Raw genomic sequence first — 18,089 nt, 5'->3', positions numbered from 1 at the left:
TTTTTATACGCTATGTTTTCAAAATATATCTCGTTCTATTATGTTGGTGGTAAAAGCTGAATAAGTAAAGTTTGCATCATATGATCTTAAATATACATTTTTAGTGAAAAAAGTGAAACTAATGTTAATTTTATCTACATAAGAGAGAACCAAAAGAACTCTTAAATTTGACGTAGGCTAAAAGAACAGCGTTCCTACGACGATCCAAACAAAGCCTTGAAGTGAAGGAGTTTAGTAAAGTTGCTACTGAAAACGGTTCGCCTCATACTCTTCCTACTACTTTGATATGTATTTTTGGGCTTACTTTATGTTTTATAATATTCCTGACGGAACACCAATGTGGTATATTCAGTTTTACTTAATTTGGTTTAAGCGTCATTTCATATAAAAGGTAAATGACGATATGGTGACAGTGACGATACGTCTTGCTCGTATTTTATGGATTCCGCGCAGCTGCTACAAGAGCTAAACAGTTGTGTGGTGGTGCCCTCGTTTGATGGTAAGTGGCCTATGTCTCTCGTATCGGTCTAATTTTGTGCTTTATTAGGTTACACTTGTGGATATCAAGTGCTTGGGGAATGTGGGGTTATATGAATTTTATGACAGTCTTGGTAATGCAGATAAAGGTGTGTTGAAATTGTTGGCAACTCGTTACTTTGCTAGGTACCGTACGTGGTTTCGTTCCATAATACTGTACTGAAGAGTCAGATCATTATTGTTATAAATTGTATGTCCACAACTTTGGAAGCCACAATGAAATGTACTAGGAATCTGATAGATCTTTATAGATATAAACTACCGGTACGTCCAGAGTTTACAGTGGAAAGCCTTAATTGAAATTAGTCTACTGTGCAAACAGCTTTTTTTTTTTCTTTTTTTTTTTTTTTTTTTTAGTAAGAGCCACAACTACAACAAGTAGGTTGATTAGATTAATTCTTTACCAAATGAGTGTGACAATTGCACAGGTTACTTGTTATTATTCCAGAATGGTACCACAGCTGCTGGGCATTTTGGTATTATTATAGTCTCAGCCGCCCACAGAACTGAGATTTTTTTTTTTTTTTTTTTTTTTTTTTTTTTTTTTTCAATATTTTAGACAGTTGTAGGACATTTTTCTTCTGTGGCATTTTTGTTGCAAATTATTTTTATTTTACTCCTGAAAGTAAGGTTATGTTAGGTTATCTCCAAGGATAAAATGAAAATAATTTGCAACAAAAATGCCATAGAAGAAAAGTGGCTTAGAATTGTCTAAAATACAAAAAAAAAAAAAAAAAAAAACATGAAAATCTCGTAATTCTGTGGGTGGCAGAAACTATAATTTTACTGGCATTTTTATTAACCTACCTCTGAAAGCTATAAATGAGGATTTACAATGCATAAATATTCCGCCAGTGTCTGCCAGTAGCTGGACATATTTAACGTTCCTAACTTGCATTTTTAAATTTGAAAGCTGGCTGTCAAATGCAGGTGAGGTTTGGTTTGGTAAGACTAGGTTTGGTTAAATCATGAAGTTTCCCTTTGCATTGACACTTGGTACACTGATGTGTTCAGTCGAAGTGATGGTTGGTAGACAGCACAGCTAGTTGGAGAGATCGCTGTTAGTAAACATTGCACACTTCCTCAGATACCCTAAAATAGGTACCGGTATATTTTGTCTTTTTCCAATCACTTCTTGCAGTCACAATTCAACTGTTAACTATCTGTGTTACATATGCCTATGTACCAAAATTACTTACCTTGAGATCGTGAGTTTGTTATAATACAGGTGGAACTGCTACACCCGTTTGGTAAAGAATTACCCTAATTTGTTAGTAGTATTACTGTTAAGTAACACTTTTCTTCTTTGACTCCCATTGTAAATGACTCCCTAGATGTTACTGACCCGTGGGGGATGTTAATGATGGGTGGGGAGAGGAGAGGAGGAGTTCATTTGGATATGCCATAGAAGAAAAGGGTTAGCAGATGGTGAAATAAAGAAAGTACAGGGTGTTTGTGAAGTCCTTGAGTGGTTTTAGATATTTATTTAACCAAAACCGTTGTAGCAGCCGTGGCTCAGTGGGTTAGAGTGCTCCGCTCTGACCGAAGGGTCGGAGGATCGAGTCCACCCAAGGGCCATTGGTAGACATCTGGAAAGGCATCCAGTCATAAAATGCTACACGCTCCAGTCCAGAGTCCTCTACCCAGGGGGCAACGCCATAGCCCTTTGGGGATACCTTGCGTAAAACCAAATTTATTTAACCAAAACCATTAGGGATACAATGATGTGGCTTTTTTGCATAATATGGAGTAGCCTATACAATGGAGTTTTATATGAATCACCAGTAATACCAGTACATAAGTTCAGAGTGGAGTTTAGGTGTGCGCCAATTGCTTAACAAGAAGTTTCCAGGCAGATGTATTGGGCATGATGGGCCAATTTTGTGGCCATCTCGGTCTCCTGATGTTACCTCCTTAGATTTCTTCCTTTGGAGCTGTGTAAAAGGTGAAGTCTACAAAACACCTGTTACAGACATCGACATCCTTTGTGAATAGATAACAGAAGCCAAATGTAAGATCACTGGTGATATGCCGGGGGTCACATGGCCAGAAATCGATCGTTGATTGGATGTGCTGAGGGCCACAAAAGGAGTCCACATTGAACTTTTGTATGGTAACTCATATAAGAAAACTCTGTTGTGTACACCATATTATGCAAAAAAAAAATGCATCATTCTGTCCCTAATGGTTTTGGTTAAATAGTTAAAGCCACTCAAGGACTTTACGAACACCCTGTACTGTACTTGTACCTCAAATATTTAAACTACAGTTGTGGCTTATCAGATTTTACCATAACTGCAGTTGCAACTTCTCATACATATTTACCATAACTGCGGTTGTGACTTCTCATAAATATTTACCATATTTTATTTATTTATCAACAGCATGAGAAATGAAGTAGATCAGTTCTGATATACTGTATATTGTATCTGATTTTGATGGAGGTGTGGAACTCCGTAAACCGCTTACAGTTTGTTCCTTACTGTATTAACCCGCTGCATGCCAGCTATTTTTAGCCCTATGGGTCACCCCCGTGCCGACCATTTTTTAACCTTTCTTTTTTTGCTAAAATGATAGATTTTGATGTGAAAACAACAAATTTCACCATTAAAATACTCACCAAAGCTCAGAAATGGGTTTTATTGAGTCCTGCATACTCGTTTACAGGTATTCCCGTTCTCTCACGCTCGCCATGTAGGTGAGAGAAAGCCATTTTCTATGTAAGGTAGACTCAGATATTTATGCTGGGAAGGTATAGCAATGTTCAGTACACCTTTCTGATCACTTATTACATGAACATCTGTCACAGTTTGCATGTCTCTCTCACTGTGAATGCATTGTCTTACACTTTACTTGAAGATAAGTACAACCTGACTTCACTATGTTCAGTCCTGGCACTTACAAGAAGGTATTTACAACTTGACATTACTATGTACAGTTCTTACACTTACAATAAAATATTTACAACTCGATTTCACTATGTATAGTCCCTGTACTTATATGAAAATACTTACAACATGCCTTCACTATGTACAGCACTGGGTGAGGCACACAGGCAGAGCGAATGTGAGGGGGAGAGTGAGTGGGTGTATGGTCTTGACCACCTGGGGCATGATAGAGGAACAGTTAACATATATGCCTGCCAATTTTTACCCACAAATCTTGAAAAATGCGGTCACAGTGAATGTTTTAATTTTAAGCCGTTTTAGAACAGCACTGGCACTGACTGCAGATTTTTGTCAGACCATTTTAAAACAGCACTGGCACACGGCGAGTTAATTAATTAATTTCATTTTTTCACTTATACCTGTAAATTCTGTATTTAACAGTAAAAAAGCTCTAAGTGAAACAGCTTTAATTCCCTGGATCGGTTGATATATTTTTCATATAAATTGGTGTGCCACCAGATGAGTTTAGCATCAAAACTACCCGTCATATTCAGCAAAATACGCTGAACCCTTCCAGTCTGAAAAGTGTATTGTGTCCTAATGTTAACAAAACTGTCTGAATGTTTGTTTTCGTTTTCACATTTTGAAGGCTCCAGCATGCTTGCATGCTTTGGTTTTGGTCACCTAATGGCAGCGCTCCATGCTACTCGATCTCTGGCAGCTTCCGTATTCAGTTGCATATCCCTGAGGTCACATGCAATGACCTCATCCCAGGTCTTTTTCAGTCTACCTCTTGCAGCCCTACCCCTAACATTAACACTTCTCACATACTGCACCCATTTATCAATCCCTATTCTCTCCATATGCCCAAACCATCTCAGTCTACCTCTCATCATCATAACACCAATACTCTTTAGTCGTATCCTACCCCTCAACCCTTCCATCATAAACCGAGCCCCCCCCCCCAGGCCTCACACTCGGATGCACTGTACATCCACCTAATCATTGTCATTTCTGTATGTTTGAGCCTGCGAATATCCTCTTCCTTTACTGCCCAAGTCTTACTGCCATATAGCATTACACTTCTAACATGTTGTACACAAAGATCCACTACCATACAGCATTACACTTCTAACACATGTTGTACACAAAGATCCCTTAGCACTGAGGGAGAGCCCTGTCATTGTCAGGAGAGGCAACAGATCCCTGAACTTCTTCCAACCACTCCTCACTCTAGCCACAGAACCAGCTCCAGCCCCACCTCCAGCACATAACATATCTCCCAAATAATCAGACTCTTCCATGCACTCAAGAGACTCACCAGCAACTTCAGTCTTTTCACACTTGACAATCTCGACCTGCTCTTCCTGACACACCGCACACATGAAATCAGCATTATCTTGCAGTCTACCCTTAATACCACATCATCTCCTATGCACCCATTTATCACAGACAAGATGAAATTACTGTACTGTACTTCCCACGCCCTTGTGGCAAATCACACATGGCCACTCTCCCTCTTCTTTGACAGCACCTTCACCAGCCCTAGATACCATCGCTTTTGTTTTATCTGCATTTACTCTTAAGCCTTTGTGCCTCATACCATGTCTCCACTTCCTAAATCTGAAGGTAGCAAGAATAAAGTAAAAATGTACGCCATCTTATTGATGTAGTGTTTCTGGCCCCAGGCTCATCAGAACATGATCTTAATGGACTGCAGGCTGAAGCTGCACTTCTGCAGTCCACCTTCCTGCTTTCAGGAGATGGGGAGGGAGTTGAGGAATGTCATGGGACTGAAAGTGTTAAATGAGTACTGTCATACCTTTACCTACTTAACCCCCTACCCTTCATGCTGCAGGTGTGATCAGTGATGTCCGGGCAGTACAAGCGTTCCTCCGTGTCCAGTGTGGGTGGCAAGCGACGATCTGGCAGCAGTAAGTTTGAATTGACCGAGGAGCAGCGTGGGGACATCAAGCAAGCGTTTGACCTCTTTGACCCCAGTGGCACTGGAACAATTGACCCCAGGGAGCTCAAGGTGGCTATGAGAGCCCTGGGGTTTGAGCCCAAGAAGGAGGAGATAAAGAAAATGGTGTCTGAAATTGAGAAGGATGCCAATGGTAAGATCAAATTTGATGACTTTCTCCATCTCATGACAATCAAGATGGCTGAGAAGGATGTCAAGGAGGAGATTCTCAAGGCCTTCAAGCTCTTTGATGATGATAACACTGGCAAAATATCATTCAACAACCTTAAGCGTGTGGCAGAGACCCTAGGAGAGAACCTGACAGATGAGGAATTGCAAGAGATGATTGAGGAAGCAGACCGAGATGGAGATAATGAGATCAACCAGGACGAATTCTTCCGTATTATGAAGAAGACCAGCCTTTACTGATCTCCACTCCATGCTCTAGTGCATTCCAGATTCTACTTGGACATTGTTGGACTTGCTTTTCCGATTTTCAGACCTTCCTTGTATATGTACAGACTCTCCTTGTTTGTGCTCATGCTCTCCCCATGTCTTTGCAGAAACAGTGACAAGTGCAGATGTACTTTTATTGTGAGCTTTTGTGGCTTTTGTTTGCCTCGCATAGAACTTATCTTGTGCAGATGAGGGGCCGCTGCAACCTGCTGCCTGTTTCATGATATCAGAAGTGAAAACGACTTAGATTTTTTTTTTTTTTCTTCCTCTCTTTTCTATAGTGCCTCTAAATGTCATTTGTGCCAGTGTGAAATATTTTTGCTAATGTGGTTTTGAGTGTGATTTTTGCTTTGTCTTTTAAAGTGCTTTTCCCACCTTGGAGAGAAGTGACTCATACTCAGTTTTTTCTTTAGTGTTTTTGAGACATTTATGCCAAGTGATTTGGAGATTTTTTTCAAAGAATTTTCTGAACAGTCTACATAGCAGAGAGATAACCAAGCCGTCTTTGCCAGCCTGCCTTCTGCCCTTTGGACCTCCTTCTCTTCATATAAAAGAAAAAAAATACATAAATAGAGACCATTTTATATCTATTGTTATTACGATATAGTATTTTTATCCAGTTTCTCAGTATTTCATAGAAATTTGTAAGATCCAGAAATATAAATAGGAAGATAAAATAATTAATTTCTCTTAATGCTGGAGACAAGTTTTTATTAATTTTCCATTCTTGTAATATTACATAAAGAGCAAGGACCTGTAAATGTTGCTGTAAGCTGCTCTGTATACTGTATCTACTTCACTTGATGACATTATATGTGTAAGGATGTAATCTCTTTCCATTACTAACTTATATTTGGCTGTAAATGTAATTCTCATTATTTGTGATATTGTTTCCCATTCTGACTGTGTGTTGGCAACTGTTATGCATCAGAGTGTTGGTGTTGTAGTGAACTTGTAGAGGATATATATTTTTATTACTTTATGCTCTTCCAGTGTGTCAGTGGGCATTACGAGTGTGCAGTGTGTACTAAGTGGGTTTTTGAGCTCAGTGTGACATTATAAGGAATTAACTGGTGTTGTCAGCATGTAACTTAAGATATCCTCATTTATCCTCTTTTCGCCATCATTATTAGCATCCTAAACTCTCCATCTCCCGTTTAAGGTATCTCTTAGCTTTTCCTCTCTCTGTTTTCTTTCTTTCTTTCTTTCTTTTTTCTGCATAATGACCAGCCAGGTAACAGATCATACTGACCATGAACCAGGCCAGCCCACAGTAGTGTTGCTGGACACTCAGTCACCATCTCAATTGCTGCTGCAAAAGCTGAAGGACCTTAGGAAGTGGCAGGACCAGCAGCGGGCGGAGCTACTACGGCTGCAATGTGACAGTCCCTTGTACCCTCCAGGAGGCAATAGGGACATGTCTAAGACACCGCTAGATCAGGACACACGCCGGATTTATTCTGGGATGTCTAAGAATCCATCAGGCGCTGTAGTTGGTAGTAAAGATGCAGGGAAAACACTGTGTCATTATTCTGATGTGTCTGAGAGCCTGTCACATCCAGTAGTGGATAGTAGGGATATATCCAAGACTCCAGTGGAACAAGATCAAGTGCAGACTTATACTACTGTGTCTGGGAGCCAATCATGCCAGTCTTCCATTACACAGACTAACACACAAGCTTTCATGGGCCAGGACAAGCCACAGACTCCTTTAGACAATTTGTTGCCCACTCCAATCAACAACCAAAGCTCTGGCTTTGAATCTAATATGAGAAATAGTCCAGAGAGTCACAGCAATTCCAGTGGATGTGCTGGTGGTGATGAAGCAGCTGCACAGGGAAATTCATTGGTGAAACATCACCTCACAGGTGATAAGAGTCAGGAGGACACAGTTTATAGTGATCAAAGAGTCTGGAGAACAACAGAGCATAAAGATGGCCCCCCAAAAGAAAATGAGGTGGAATGGAATGATTACCAGACAAAGCAGTGGGGCTCACAGGAAATGGTAGACTCCTCTGGTAAGTATACACCGATGAGCTCAGACACAGGAATGGCTACCTGGCCATCTCACAGAACTGGTTCAGAGGATCACATGATGTCATCAGTGTTTGCCAGTCATCCTGTGAGACAGACAATGCAGGAAAGTAGCTTAGAAGAGTATGACTGTGATCGAAGTGAAACAGAGTATTCAGAGGAGCTGACAAGTGATAGAAATGTCAGCGAGTCATCAGATTACACGAGTGCTCAGGAGTCAAGCGGCTGGGAACCTGAATCTTTCTCATTCTGCAGCTCAGACACTCATACCAGCACCAACCAAAATAACATTGCAGAAGTAGAAGTTCCTTACAATTCAAAAAAATACAGAGCAGATCCAGAAGTTCACACTGAAGCACAGAAGGCAGATGATAATGAATTTGATCGGCAGCCAGTTCAGCCAATTGTTTGTGTGCGAAGTAACCCAGCACCAAGCCCCAGCATGATTGGGGAGATGCCAGAGGAGTCAGTGAATGAAACGCCAAAGCCAAAGCATAAGTTTCTGAAGAAGGGCGATGGAACTGCCAGATTTGGAATGAGACCAGTGAGGCTTCGAAAGCCAGGAGTGTCAGCCAGCTCCAAGGACACAGTACCCAAGACATCCAATACAGGTGGTGTCAACCTCATTGGTGTCAGAACATTTGCTCCTCATAAAACAATCAACACCACAAAGAGGATCCCAGTGAAGCAGCTACATTTGCAAGACATGCCACCCCTCTCAAAACCAAAGCTGCTAGAGGATAATTCAAAGTCTCGGGTCAAGGGTGAATTAGAAACTGACAAACACACAAGACCATCAAACTCAAACACAGAGAAGCAGGGTCGAGCAGTTTCAAATACAGATGTCCAAACAAGAACAGTGCCAGCCTTACTTACTCAGATAAAGAAGACACCGCCACACACAGACCAACAGCTCCAAGTGAACCCTGTGGTTAACCAAATACGGGCAATGCTAGCCCCTGTCACACATGCAAAAACACCAACAAATAGTAACAACAACAGGCCACTGCTGTCACCTGGAGGTACCTTGACACTCATACCTTCCACACCAGAATTTGACAGACAGAAACGTAAGGAGGAAGAGGAGTTGTCAGCATTTGAGCGGCTTGAAGAATTGGCAGATGATTCAAGTTTCTCCTCCAACTCCTCCACAGTTTTGCGCCTGCTGAAGAAAGGACAGAATTCAGTCTTGTCCACCCCAGTGCGCACCCCACCTCGCTTCTCACCTCAGGCAACACCTCTTCATAGTGCTGAAAACATAAAGGATCCAGGAAATACTAACCAGATTGATCATGTTCTACAGGGAGTTGTGGGTGTGAATAACATCCCTGCCTTAGGAAATCCACAGCCAGTTGTCAATATCAGTGAGGTTCTGGAGCAGCTAAAAGCCATAGTGTGGCTGGAGGGTCATGACACAAGAGAAATATCTGAAGCTGATGTCCGGATGTTTCTTGAAAGCTTCAGTGAGCATCCCTCCCTGGCAACTCCTGAGGCCTCCATGCACTTTGCAGCCTCAATGCGGGAGATTCCAGCTTCATCACATCCCACCAGCACCCCAACAGATCCCTCCAATTCACAACCCCTCCCCCACACTCCCCTCAAACAAACGAGGCCTCATGTACACTTTGGTAATGAGGAGGTGGAGGTTCATGAGTACGAGCAGTCAGATGGTGAGGACACGCTTACTGATGCAACCTCCCTGGCTGAGGACGACAGTGACTTGATCATGGTCTCGGAGATGGAGGGTCTGGTCCAGTACATTCATGGGACATCAAACAGTGCACCCCAGTCATGGCAAAGCACAGTGCAAGAAACTAGTGAAACTAAGTCAGTTAACAATGCACATGACAGCAGTGATGACTCAACGTTGGTACCTGAATCCTCCAGTCCAAATCAGATGGCCACAAGGAACACAAGAGTAAACTTGGAACCTGTTGCACTGCAGTTTTCACCCCCTACACCTAAGCCCAAGAACTGTGCCTCACACTACATTTGGTCAATATTCAAGAGAGATAAGGATACAAAAAAATGTCCAGAGCCTAAAACACTCCCTGACAATCCAAAGAACAGTCAGCCAAGCAAAGAAATACCAAAGCCAAAGCAAGAAAGTGAAAAAGTCAACCCAAAACCAGACAATGAGAAACTCCACACCAAAATGCAGGCTGGTGTAGAGATTGATAAAGATATTGAAGCCTACAAAGTCTTAGTTTTAGCCCATATTGCAGAACTGGAAAAGGAGACTAAAATATTCAAACAGAAAAATGCCAAACTCACTGCACAACTTGAAGAAACCCAGGTTGAGAGAGAGAAATTGGCTGAAGAGAGAAAGAAACTTCAGGAGGAAACAGCCAGGGAGAAGAAGAAGCTGCAAGAGTACATTGACCATGAGAGAAATGCCCTGTGGAAGGAGAAACGCAGTGCTAGTCTTGAGGCCCCTATGTTATCCTCTGTAAAGGAAAACTCCCTTGAAATTGTGTACCTGAAGGAACAACTCCATGACCTGCAAGAGGAAGTGAAGAGGAAGGAATCACTGCACCAGTTTAATATCAAGAAATTGAATGAGAGGATCAGGATTCTGGAGGAAAACAATAAGCAGCTCAGGAATAAAAGTATGATACTGCAGAAAGAGAATCTGGACTTAAAATGCAAATTGGACAGGGCTAAAGCGTCTACAGGATCCCAGGCTTCTGCTCACAACACGAACTCCATAAAAGGGCAGTCTCGGCCAGGCACAAGGACTAAAAGTGTGAATGCTGTTAACAGATCCATTGAGAGGTCGACAAGACCTCAGACTAAAGTTGTGCGAGAATCAGAGATAGATCAAGTGAAAGCAGGAGGATCAGTGAACAGAAACAGTCATGAAAACTGTAACAACATAGACTTGGTTATGGGAAGTGAAGGCCAGGGGAAAAAAAATGACAGAGTAGATTGGGATTCGGAGAGGGTTGAGGGAGGTGTAATAGGTGCTTCCCCGCAATATGACAGAACTGATAGTGGATCCAAGAAAACTGAGAGAGGTGTTTCAAGTGATTTTCAAACACCTGGAAGTGAGGATATAAGCACTGAGCCAGATGAGTTAGTGCTGAGAGGCCACACAATTACAAGAAATGTCCAGAATCAAATGGAAGAGGCACCAGTAAGCACAACCAGACAACCAGGTGGGATACGTGGCATTTTAAAACAACCTGTCAGCCTTCCCACAACTACGGATGGTAATACCAGGGAGAATGTCAGTAGGCCATATAAATCATGTCCATTTTTATCTAGTCAGGCTGATAACTGTTTAGCATCAACGCAGGCATGTACCTCTGCAGAAAACCAGAATTTGGACTTTGTTGAGACTGTAAAGGAGGACGGCATAAAGGAAATAATCTACGCTAATGGCACCAAGAAGGTGGTTCACCCAGACGGCACCACGATTGTGAGTTACTACAACGGTGACATGAAGGAGGTTCTGGCAGACCGGACTGTTTACACCTATGGAACAGACCACACCAAACATACCACATTTAATGATGGCCGTGAAGTCCTGGTCTTCCCAAATGGGCAGACCGAAACCAGGTGCCTAAATGGGTCCTCAAAAATAAAGTTTCCAGACGGATCGGAGAAATTGACTGAATCAGATGGGACAGAGATATGCACAATGAAGGATGGAACTGTGGTGCAGACAAATCCTGATGGAAGCAAGATATTTCAGTTTCCGAGTGGCCAGAGAGAGGTGCACAATGTTGATGGTGAGAGGCGGAGGGAGTGGCCTAATGGGACAGTGAAGATCCTGCACTGTGACGGGAGTTCTGAGACACGGTATTGGAATGGGCGGCGGCGGGTGAGGGACAAGGAGGGCAACCTGGTATTAGACACACATGCTGAGAACACATGACACAAATAAAATGACTGACACCTCCAAAGACATGACACCAGCAGAATATTTCACATCACTAGTGCACATTACACATGTGAATGGATTTTGCTGTTATTAACACCCACTGATTGATGAATTGGCATGTGTGCTGGCCATCACTTTACATTCCCTGTTTCCCGCATGTGGTTGAAGTGCTCCAGAAAGAGTGACAGCCTTCCATAGGCTTGATCTCTAAGAGGTGACTGGAGGCCATTCAGTCATAAAATGCCACCAAGGAAAGTAAGCTAGTCATCTCTCCTTAAATATACAAAGTTGTGGTAGCTTATGCTCAGGTCCCTACACCTTGAATGGGGTAGCAATGGATTGGCTGTTACTTCCTTCTTTGATGATGAAACGTGCACTGGCCATCACCCTAACCACTTTGCTACAGCTATGTGCTGTATTTTATCATTTTATTCACTACACATTGATGATTTTATTCAGTATAGGAGAGACATTTCAAATAGGAGAGGTTAGATGTTCATTTTGTTTCATTTTTGAAGGCTCCAACATGCTTGCATGCGTTGGCCTTGGTCACCTGATGGCGGCTGTCTGTGCTCCTCAGTCACTGGCTGCTGCTTTACTCAGTCCCTTATCCCTGAGGTCACACTCAATGACCTTGTTCCAGGTCATTTTCGTACTACCTCTCACAACCCTACCCCCAGTGTTAACACTTCTCATTTTCTGCACCCAGTTATCATCCCACATCCTCTCCACATGCCCAAACCACCTCAGTCTACCTCTCCTCATCACAATATCAATACATTTAAGTCCAATTCCTGCCTCTCAACTATTCCATCGTAAACCTAGCCCCCTCACGCCTCGCACTCAGGGACGCACTGCACATCCACCTAATTATGTAGCCATCAGTAATCTCCATGACTAAGAAGTGCTGAAAATGGAGAGGTTAGATGTAACTTTTATTAATCACATCACAGCTTAATGTTCTCCCTGAGATAAATAAATCATCCGGTGGTAGTTTAATTAAAATTTATAATACATCATCATGTGGTAGGTTTATACTCTTTTTTTTTTTTTTTTTTTTTTTTTTTTTTAAGGCTTGTATATTTCCTTCTCTTCTGTACGTTTTCCATGTGCAGATTGGTATGTGTATTGTTTTTACTAGTGGTGCTTGTTTTTCTTTTGAATATAATATTCCTATTTGTGTATAATATATTATGCAGATAATTTGTACACATTTTATTTCTTAGATGTAGCTGCATTTAACCCTGGAGAGGCATACCTGGGTGAAATTCACCCAGTGGTATTGCAACACTGTATGGCTCCTTTATCTCCAGAACATTCTCTCTCTCAGTAGCTGCATTGTATATTGAGACTCAGTGTTAGGTAGGTGGGTGATGTTTTACACCTCGGTCTTCATATACTGTAAAGTATTGTTTACAGTGGTTGGGTGATTTTCACCCGGCTATGCCTATTGTGTGAGTAGTATTTTTCACTTATGGTTTTCTGATAAAAGAGGAGCTAGCAGCCTGTGTTTGGGAGGTTTTGAGGATGCAGGGAAGGTGTTTGAAATAAGGACAAAAAGAGTTTTTATACTTGTATATATTTAGCTATCAACTCTCAAACTTTTTTTTTTTTTTTTTTTCAAAAATCTCAGGATTTTACATTGCTACATCTCTTTAAATTTTCTTTAATACTTACATCAGTGTGAAAAAGAGAGGTTATTCCGCACTCATACCAAGTTTCATGAATAAGTATTGAGTAGAACATTTTTTTAAATTTTCTTCCAGGGCTGAGTGAATAATACCCAGGTGTGCCTGTGGTGTTACTAAAAAAAGACCTGTGCCTATCCAGGGTTAACTACTGGTCTTTGTATGGTATTTTTTTGTATGTTGCCTGTATTTGAGGAGCTTTATTAATGTAGATTGTTTAGCCCCTTCAGTCCAGTGACATCTTGTTAAATAATATTTTTCTGTTTACAGACGATTATATTCGTATCAGTGTCTGAGGGTCAAGGGATTAACACAAACTAATATGACCCTTTCAGTAAAAAAATTGCTCCCAAACTCAGTAGAAGTGTTTGTAGGTGGAAAAAATGAAGTATGCATCTTTGGATTGAAGGGTTAAAGCTGCCTCTTTCCAGCTGAAACCTCATGAATGGTGGCATCCATTTTCTTGTGATTCCCACTTAAACTGCAGTAGCTGGAAGTTTGGTGTAAAAAAAAAAAAAAAAAAGATAGTCTGTAGTGAAGTTACCAGTTTTCTGAAAGTTGTTAGCAGGGAGCTAATGCCACTCTAAATTTAGCATTAGAGTCCAGTTACTGTTGATGTGTGTGTGTTTGTCCTTTTGTGAAACCTTAATGGATATTTGTACAGGGATATTCCCTTTTTCTGTACAAAGTATTGTGTCTATCTGTCTATCTATTGCCAGACGCCTTAATCCCATAAGGGGTGGCCACGAACGAATCACTTCCATGTCGCCCTGTCCCCCACCATTTCATTGCCCAGCTCCCAGCTTACACACCCCTCACTCATATACCTCTCCACTCCATCCCTCCATCTCATCCTTGGCCTCCCCCTCCCTCTCCTCCCCTCCACCTCAATCACATACGCTCTCCTTGTCAGTCTATCACTCTCCTTCCTCTCCACATGGCTAAACCACCTTAATGTGTTTCACCTAACGCTTCCCATCACATTCCGTTCAACACCACAATGCTCCTTCACTTCCTCATTGTATATTTGATAAAATTACACGTAAAAATTTATAAGTAGGCATAAAGTACTGTATTGCAATGTGAGCTTCTTGAAAACCCATTACAGTATATGAATATAGAGTAATACCAGTTGACTCACAGCAATGGTAATTTTGTAATTGGACTTTCTTGTAACAAAAATTCTGCATCTTTGGTTTTGAAGATATATTTTGATACAAATTGACTTCAATATGAGGGTGAGGTGAATGGAAGGAGGCTGAGATGGAGAAAGATTGTTGTATCACAGGAGGAAAGGTTGATACTGAAGAGGACAAAGACAAGTAAAAGATTCTTTAAGTGCACTGCCACAGAACCAGGCAGTGGATGGAATAATAGATTTGTTACAGTGTTGGATCACCATTCCCATCCTGCCTCTATTTTACACTAATGAATGGGATGGATATACTATCAAAGCATGCTTTCTATTTTGCTGTCCATGTATGCATTATGTTTAGTATTATAGGTCTTCCAGTGGGAGCTAACCATTTACAGGTGTGAATCTTCATAATTAGTGTTTGAAGTTTGCATCCTTTGTGTGCATAAAAAAAGAATAATGTATCTTTTTAGTTTTTGCATATTTTTCCTTGTTTTCTTGGTTTTGTTACTTGATTATTTGATGGAGCAAGACAGGATTGGGTGATGAATGAATGGATGGATTATTTCAAGATATGTAATAATATGTCCTAAGCTAAATAAAATCATCAAAAGATGGCAAGAATGTAATGAAAAAGACATCCCAGTGTCAGTGAGTTATGTCCCTTATTTCATTTCTTTAATTGTTATATTTTAGTTCCTCATCTTCATTGCTGCTTCGTAGAGGGAACTGTATTTTTTGTCATTTAATTTTGTGTACTACAAACTGCATAACAGGAAAAATGAATTTGTTTTTTAACAGTTTGATGCAATGTGATTGTACATGTATTTATTTTCACAGTTCTTTGATATGGTTTAATAAGTGTAAAATAATCACTGGTATGAAAACTGACTATATTCCTCTCTAGAATTTACCTCTTGTTTTGGTTTTGGCCCGAGGCTCATCTGCACGTGAGCCCCGTTGGAGCAGACCAAGGTTATTTGCTTCTTATACAGTAATCAGTATCAGGAACCTGCTGTCATACATAACTTTCATATCAGCACCATCTTTGGGGGTAGCCTTTCATGTTGAGACTCATTATCACATAAGTTTTGCTTTTGGTCTTGTATTTTCTTGTAATTTAAAGCAAAACACTGTACTTTCTTTCCTTGTGCATATATATAAATACTGTGTATATATATATATATATATATATATATAGTAATTATATACATGTATATGTATGTATGTATATACACTCGACCCTCCGTTTCCCGGATTAAAAGGGGCGGGAGACCAGTCTGGGAACCCCAAAAGTCCGGCCCACATACCATTCCCCGGACTTTACCATACTTTGTCCGAATTCTCTAATATTGTCAAGGAATTATTCCGATATTCTAGAGCATTGTGGAATGTACAGTAGGCTACCTATACTAACAACTAACATATATACACAGTACGGCCATGCCACGTTGAATACACCGCTTCCCATCCGATCAGCGAAGTTAAGCAACGTTGGGTCTGGTTAGTACTTGGATGGGTGACCGCCTGGGAACACCAGATGCTGTTGGCATCCCTACGTGTTAAGTGGGGTTGGTGGAGGCTTAGTGCCCCTCCCTGTAAAACAATTAACTCTGAGCCCTTGGTCACCCCGTTTGGGATACATGGCGTCTGGCAATGAATGAATGAATGAATGAATGAACATAAAATAATAACATTGACACAATAACATAAACATAAATGCAGTACATACTGAAATAACATAAATATAAACATAAATACAGTATAAATGGAAAGTATAAATACTGTACTTACTGAAACTTTGTAGGTGAAACTATGTATACAGTGATCATACAGTGGGACCCCAGAATAACTTGTTATTTGGAGTCGAGTCACCAACGACCTGTGTGTGTGACTGGGTGACACCATTGGGGCCAGGTTGAGGTGACTCGGGTGCAGGGTGAGGTGACTCAGATGCAGGATTGGGGTGAGCAGCATCTGGGTGAGGCGACCGTGGCTTGCCAACCCACGGTGCAAAGAAGCTCGAGATCTTTGTCTGGCAGCCCACCTGGTGTTGTTCTTTTATTATAACACCACATACAGTAGTAATATTGATAATGTTGCCCGGCCTCAGCCCGTGTCCGTAATATCCGAAATCCAGGAATTCAGGGTACAGGAAAGGGAGGATCGAGTGTGTATATACAGTATATATATATATATATATATATATATATATATATATATATATGTATGTATATATATATATATATATATATATATATATATATATATATATATATATATATATGTATATGTATGTATGTATATATTCATCCATCCATCTATCCATTTTCCAATCCTATGCCACCCCATGAGGAATGTTGGAGCCTGGGGCTAGGCAAGTTGGTCCTGCCATTTAAGATGAGAGTGACCAGCCTCACTCATCCCTGAGTGGCATTATGTGAGCAGTAAACCCCAACCATCCCTTGGATATAAACCTACACAGGCTTAATCCGATTGGAGCACCGTAATTACCCACTAAACCACCAGGTGACATAATTTGGTTATATGGTTACCACCCAGTGTAGTAAGTGGTTTCTTGGTGTACAGGAAACCATTTGGCTTGTCACTCAAGTGTAGAATGTATATATATATATATATATATATATATATATATATATATATATATATATATAGATAGATAGATATAGATATATATATACTGTACATATATATATATATATATATATATATATATATATATATATATATATACACACACACACACAATTAAGAATTGTTTCATGTGGGGTATAGATATATATATATATATATATATATATATATATATATATATATATATACACACACACACACACAATTAAGAATTGTTTCATGTGGGGTTAATTTATTGATCTGCTTCATTGCAGAATGGTACAGGGATCAAATTGTGTACATTGCACATTTTCTGTCAGTTGTGTGTATTAAAGCTTGTCTTTGTATGTGTATACAGTATTGTACTGTATTTGTAAAATGCACTTTAATTTTCAGAAAAAAAAAAAAAAAAAACTGTTGTAACTTATATGTATCCCTACTGACCCTCATCATTATACGCAGTAAGTTTTCCTTATGTGTTAAATATTCCAAACTCATAACTGTTCCTATCTGGCTGGTATTGTAAATTGGGAGAAACCGGCTCAGTTTTACTGGTAGCCATGAAACCTTAACAGTTTTTGTATAAACTGTGAACATTATTTAAAAAAGTAAACAAATATGACATAACAAAGACTTTGTACTTAGATGAAACATGCTTGGGGAGGGTCACTCTTCTGGTGACAAAGGTGTCCTTACTTCAGTCCCACAGATTAATTATGTCAGTCTATAAAGAGAGCTTTAATGTTTTTAGTGTTGTGCATTCTTGTTAGGCATGAGCAAGTTGAAGATAGCATGATCAGTGTCATCTTAGGGAGGTAACTGTTTGGTGATTATTTTTTGTAAAACTGTCTTTTCCACTCTTCCACAA

General features: G+C 40.4%; 2 protein-coding genes and 1 non-coding gene across 3 annotated transcripts; all 3 read left to right on the top strand.

Annotated features, from left to right (window-relative positions):
• Positions 1 to 5,295: 5,295 nt before the first annotated feature.
• On the top strand, positions 5,296 to 5,817 carry LOC145402263 (uncharacterized). The gene has a single exon (XM_080274391.1). The coding sequence runs from the start codon at positions 5,296 to 5,298 to the stop codon at positions 5,815 to 5,817; it is 522 nt and encodes a 173-aa protein (XP_080130517.1).
• Positions 5,818 to 7,066: 1,249 nt separating this feature from the next.
• Sas-4 (spindle assembly abnormal 4) lies at positions 7,067 to 11,758 on the top strand. The gene has a single exon (XM_080274283.1). It carries the CDS (start codon positions 7,067 to 7,069, stop codon positions 11,756 to 11,758), a length of 4,692 nt encoding a protein of 1,563 aa, XP_080130409.1.
• A 4,262-nt stretch (positions 11,759 to 16,020) lies between these two features.
• LOC145402382 (5S ribosomal RNA) lies at positions 16,021 to 16,138 on the top strand. Its single transcript, XR_013897739.1, has one exon. It is a non-coding gene; the product is annotated as a 5S ribosomal RNA (ribosomal RNA).
• Positions 16,139 to 18,089: the final 1,951 nt, after the last annotated feature.

Source organism: Coenobita brevimanus, chromosome 57 (genome assembly GCF_032717465.1).
Source record: "Coenobita brevimanus isolate Jiangsu-jjx chromosome 57, ASM3271746v2, whole genome shotgun sequence".
Classification (NCBI taxonomy): Eukaryota; Metazoa; Arthropoda; class Malacostraca; order Decapoda; family Coenobitidae; genus Coenobita; species Coenobita brevimanus.
The sequence above is the reverse complement of the archived record's forward strand: the minus strand, read 5'-3'. Positions and strand labels throughout refer to the sequence as shown.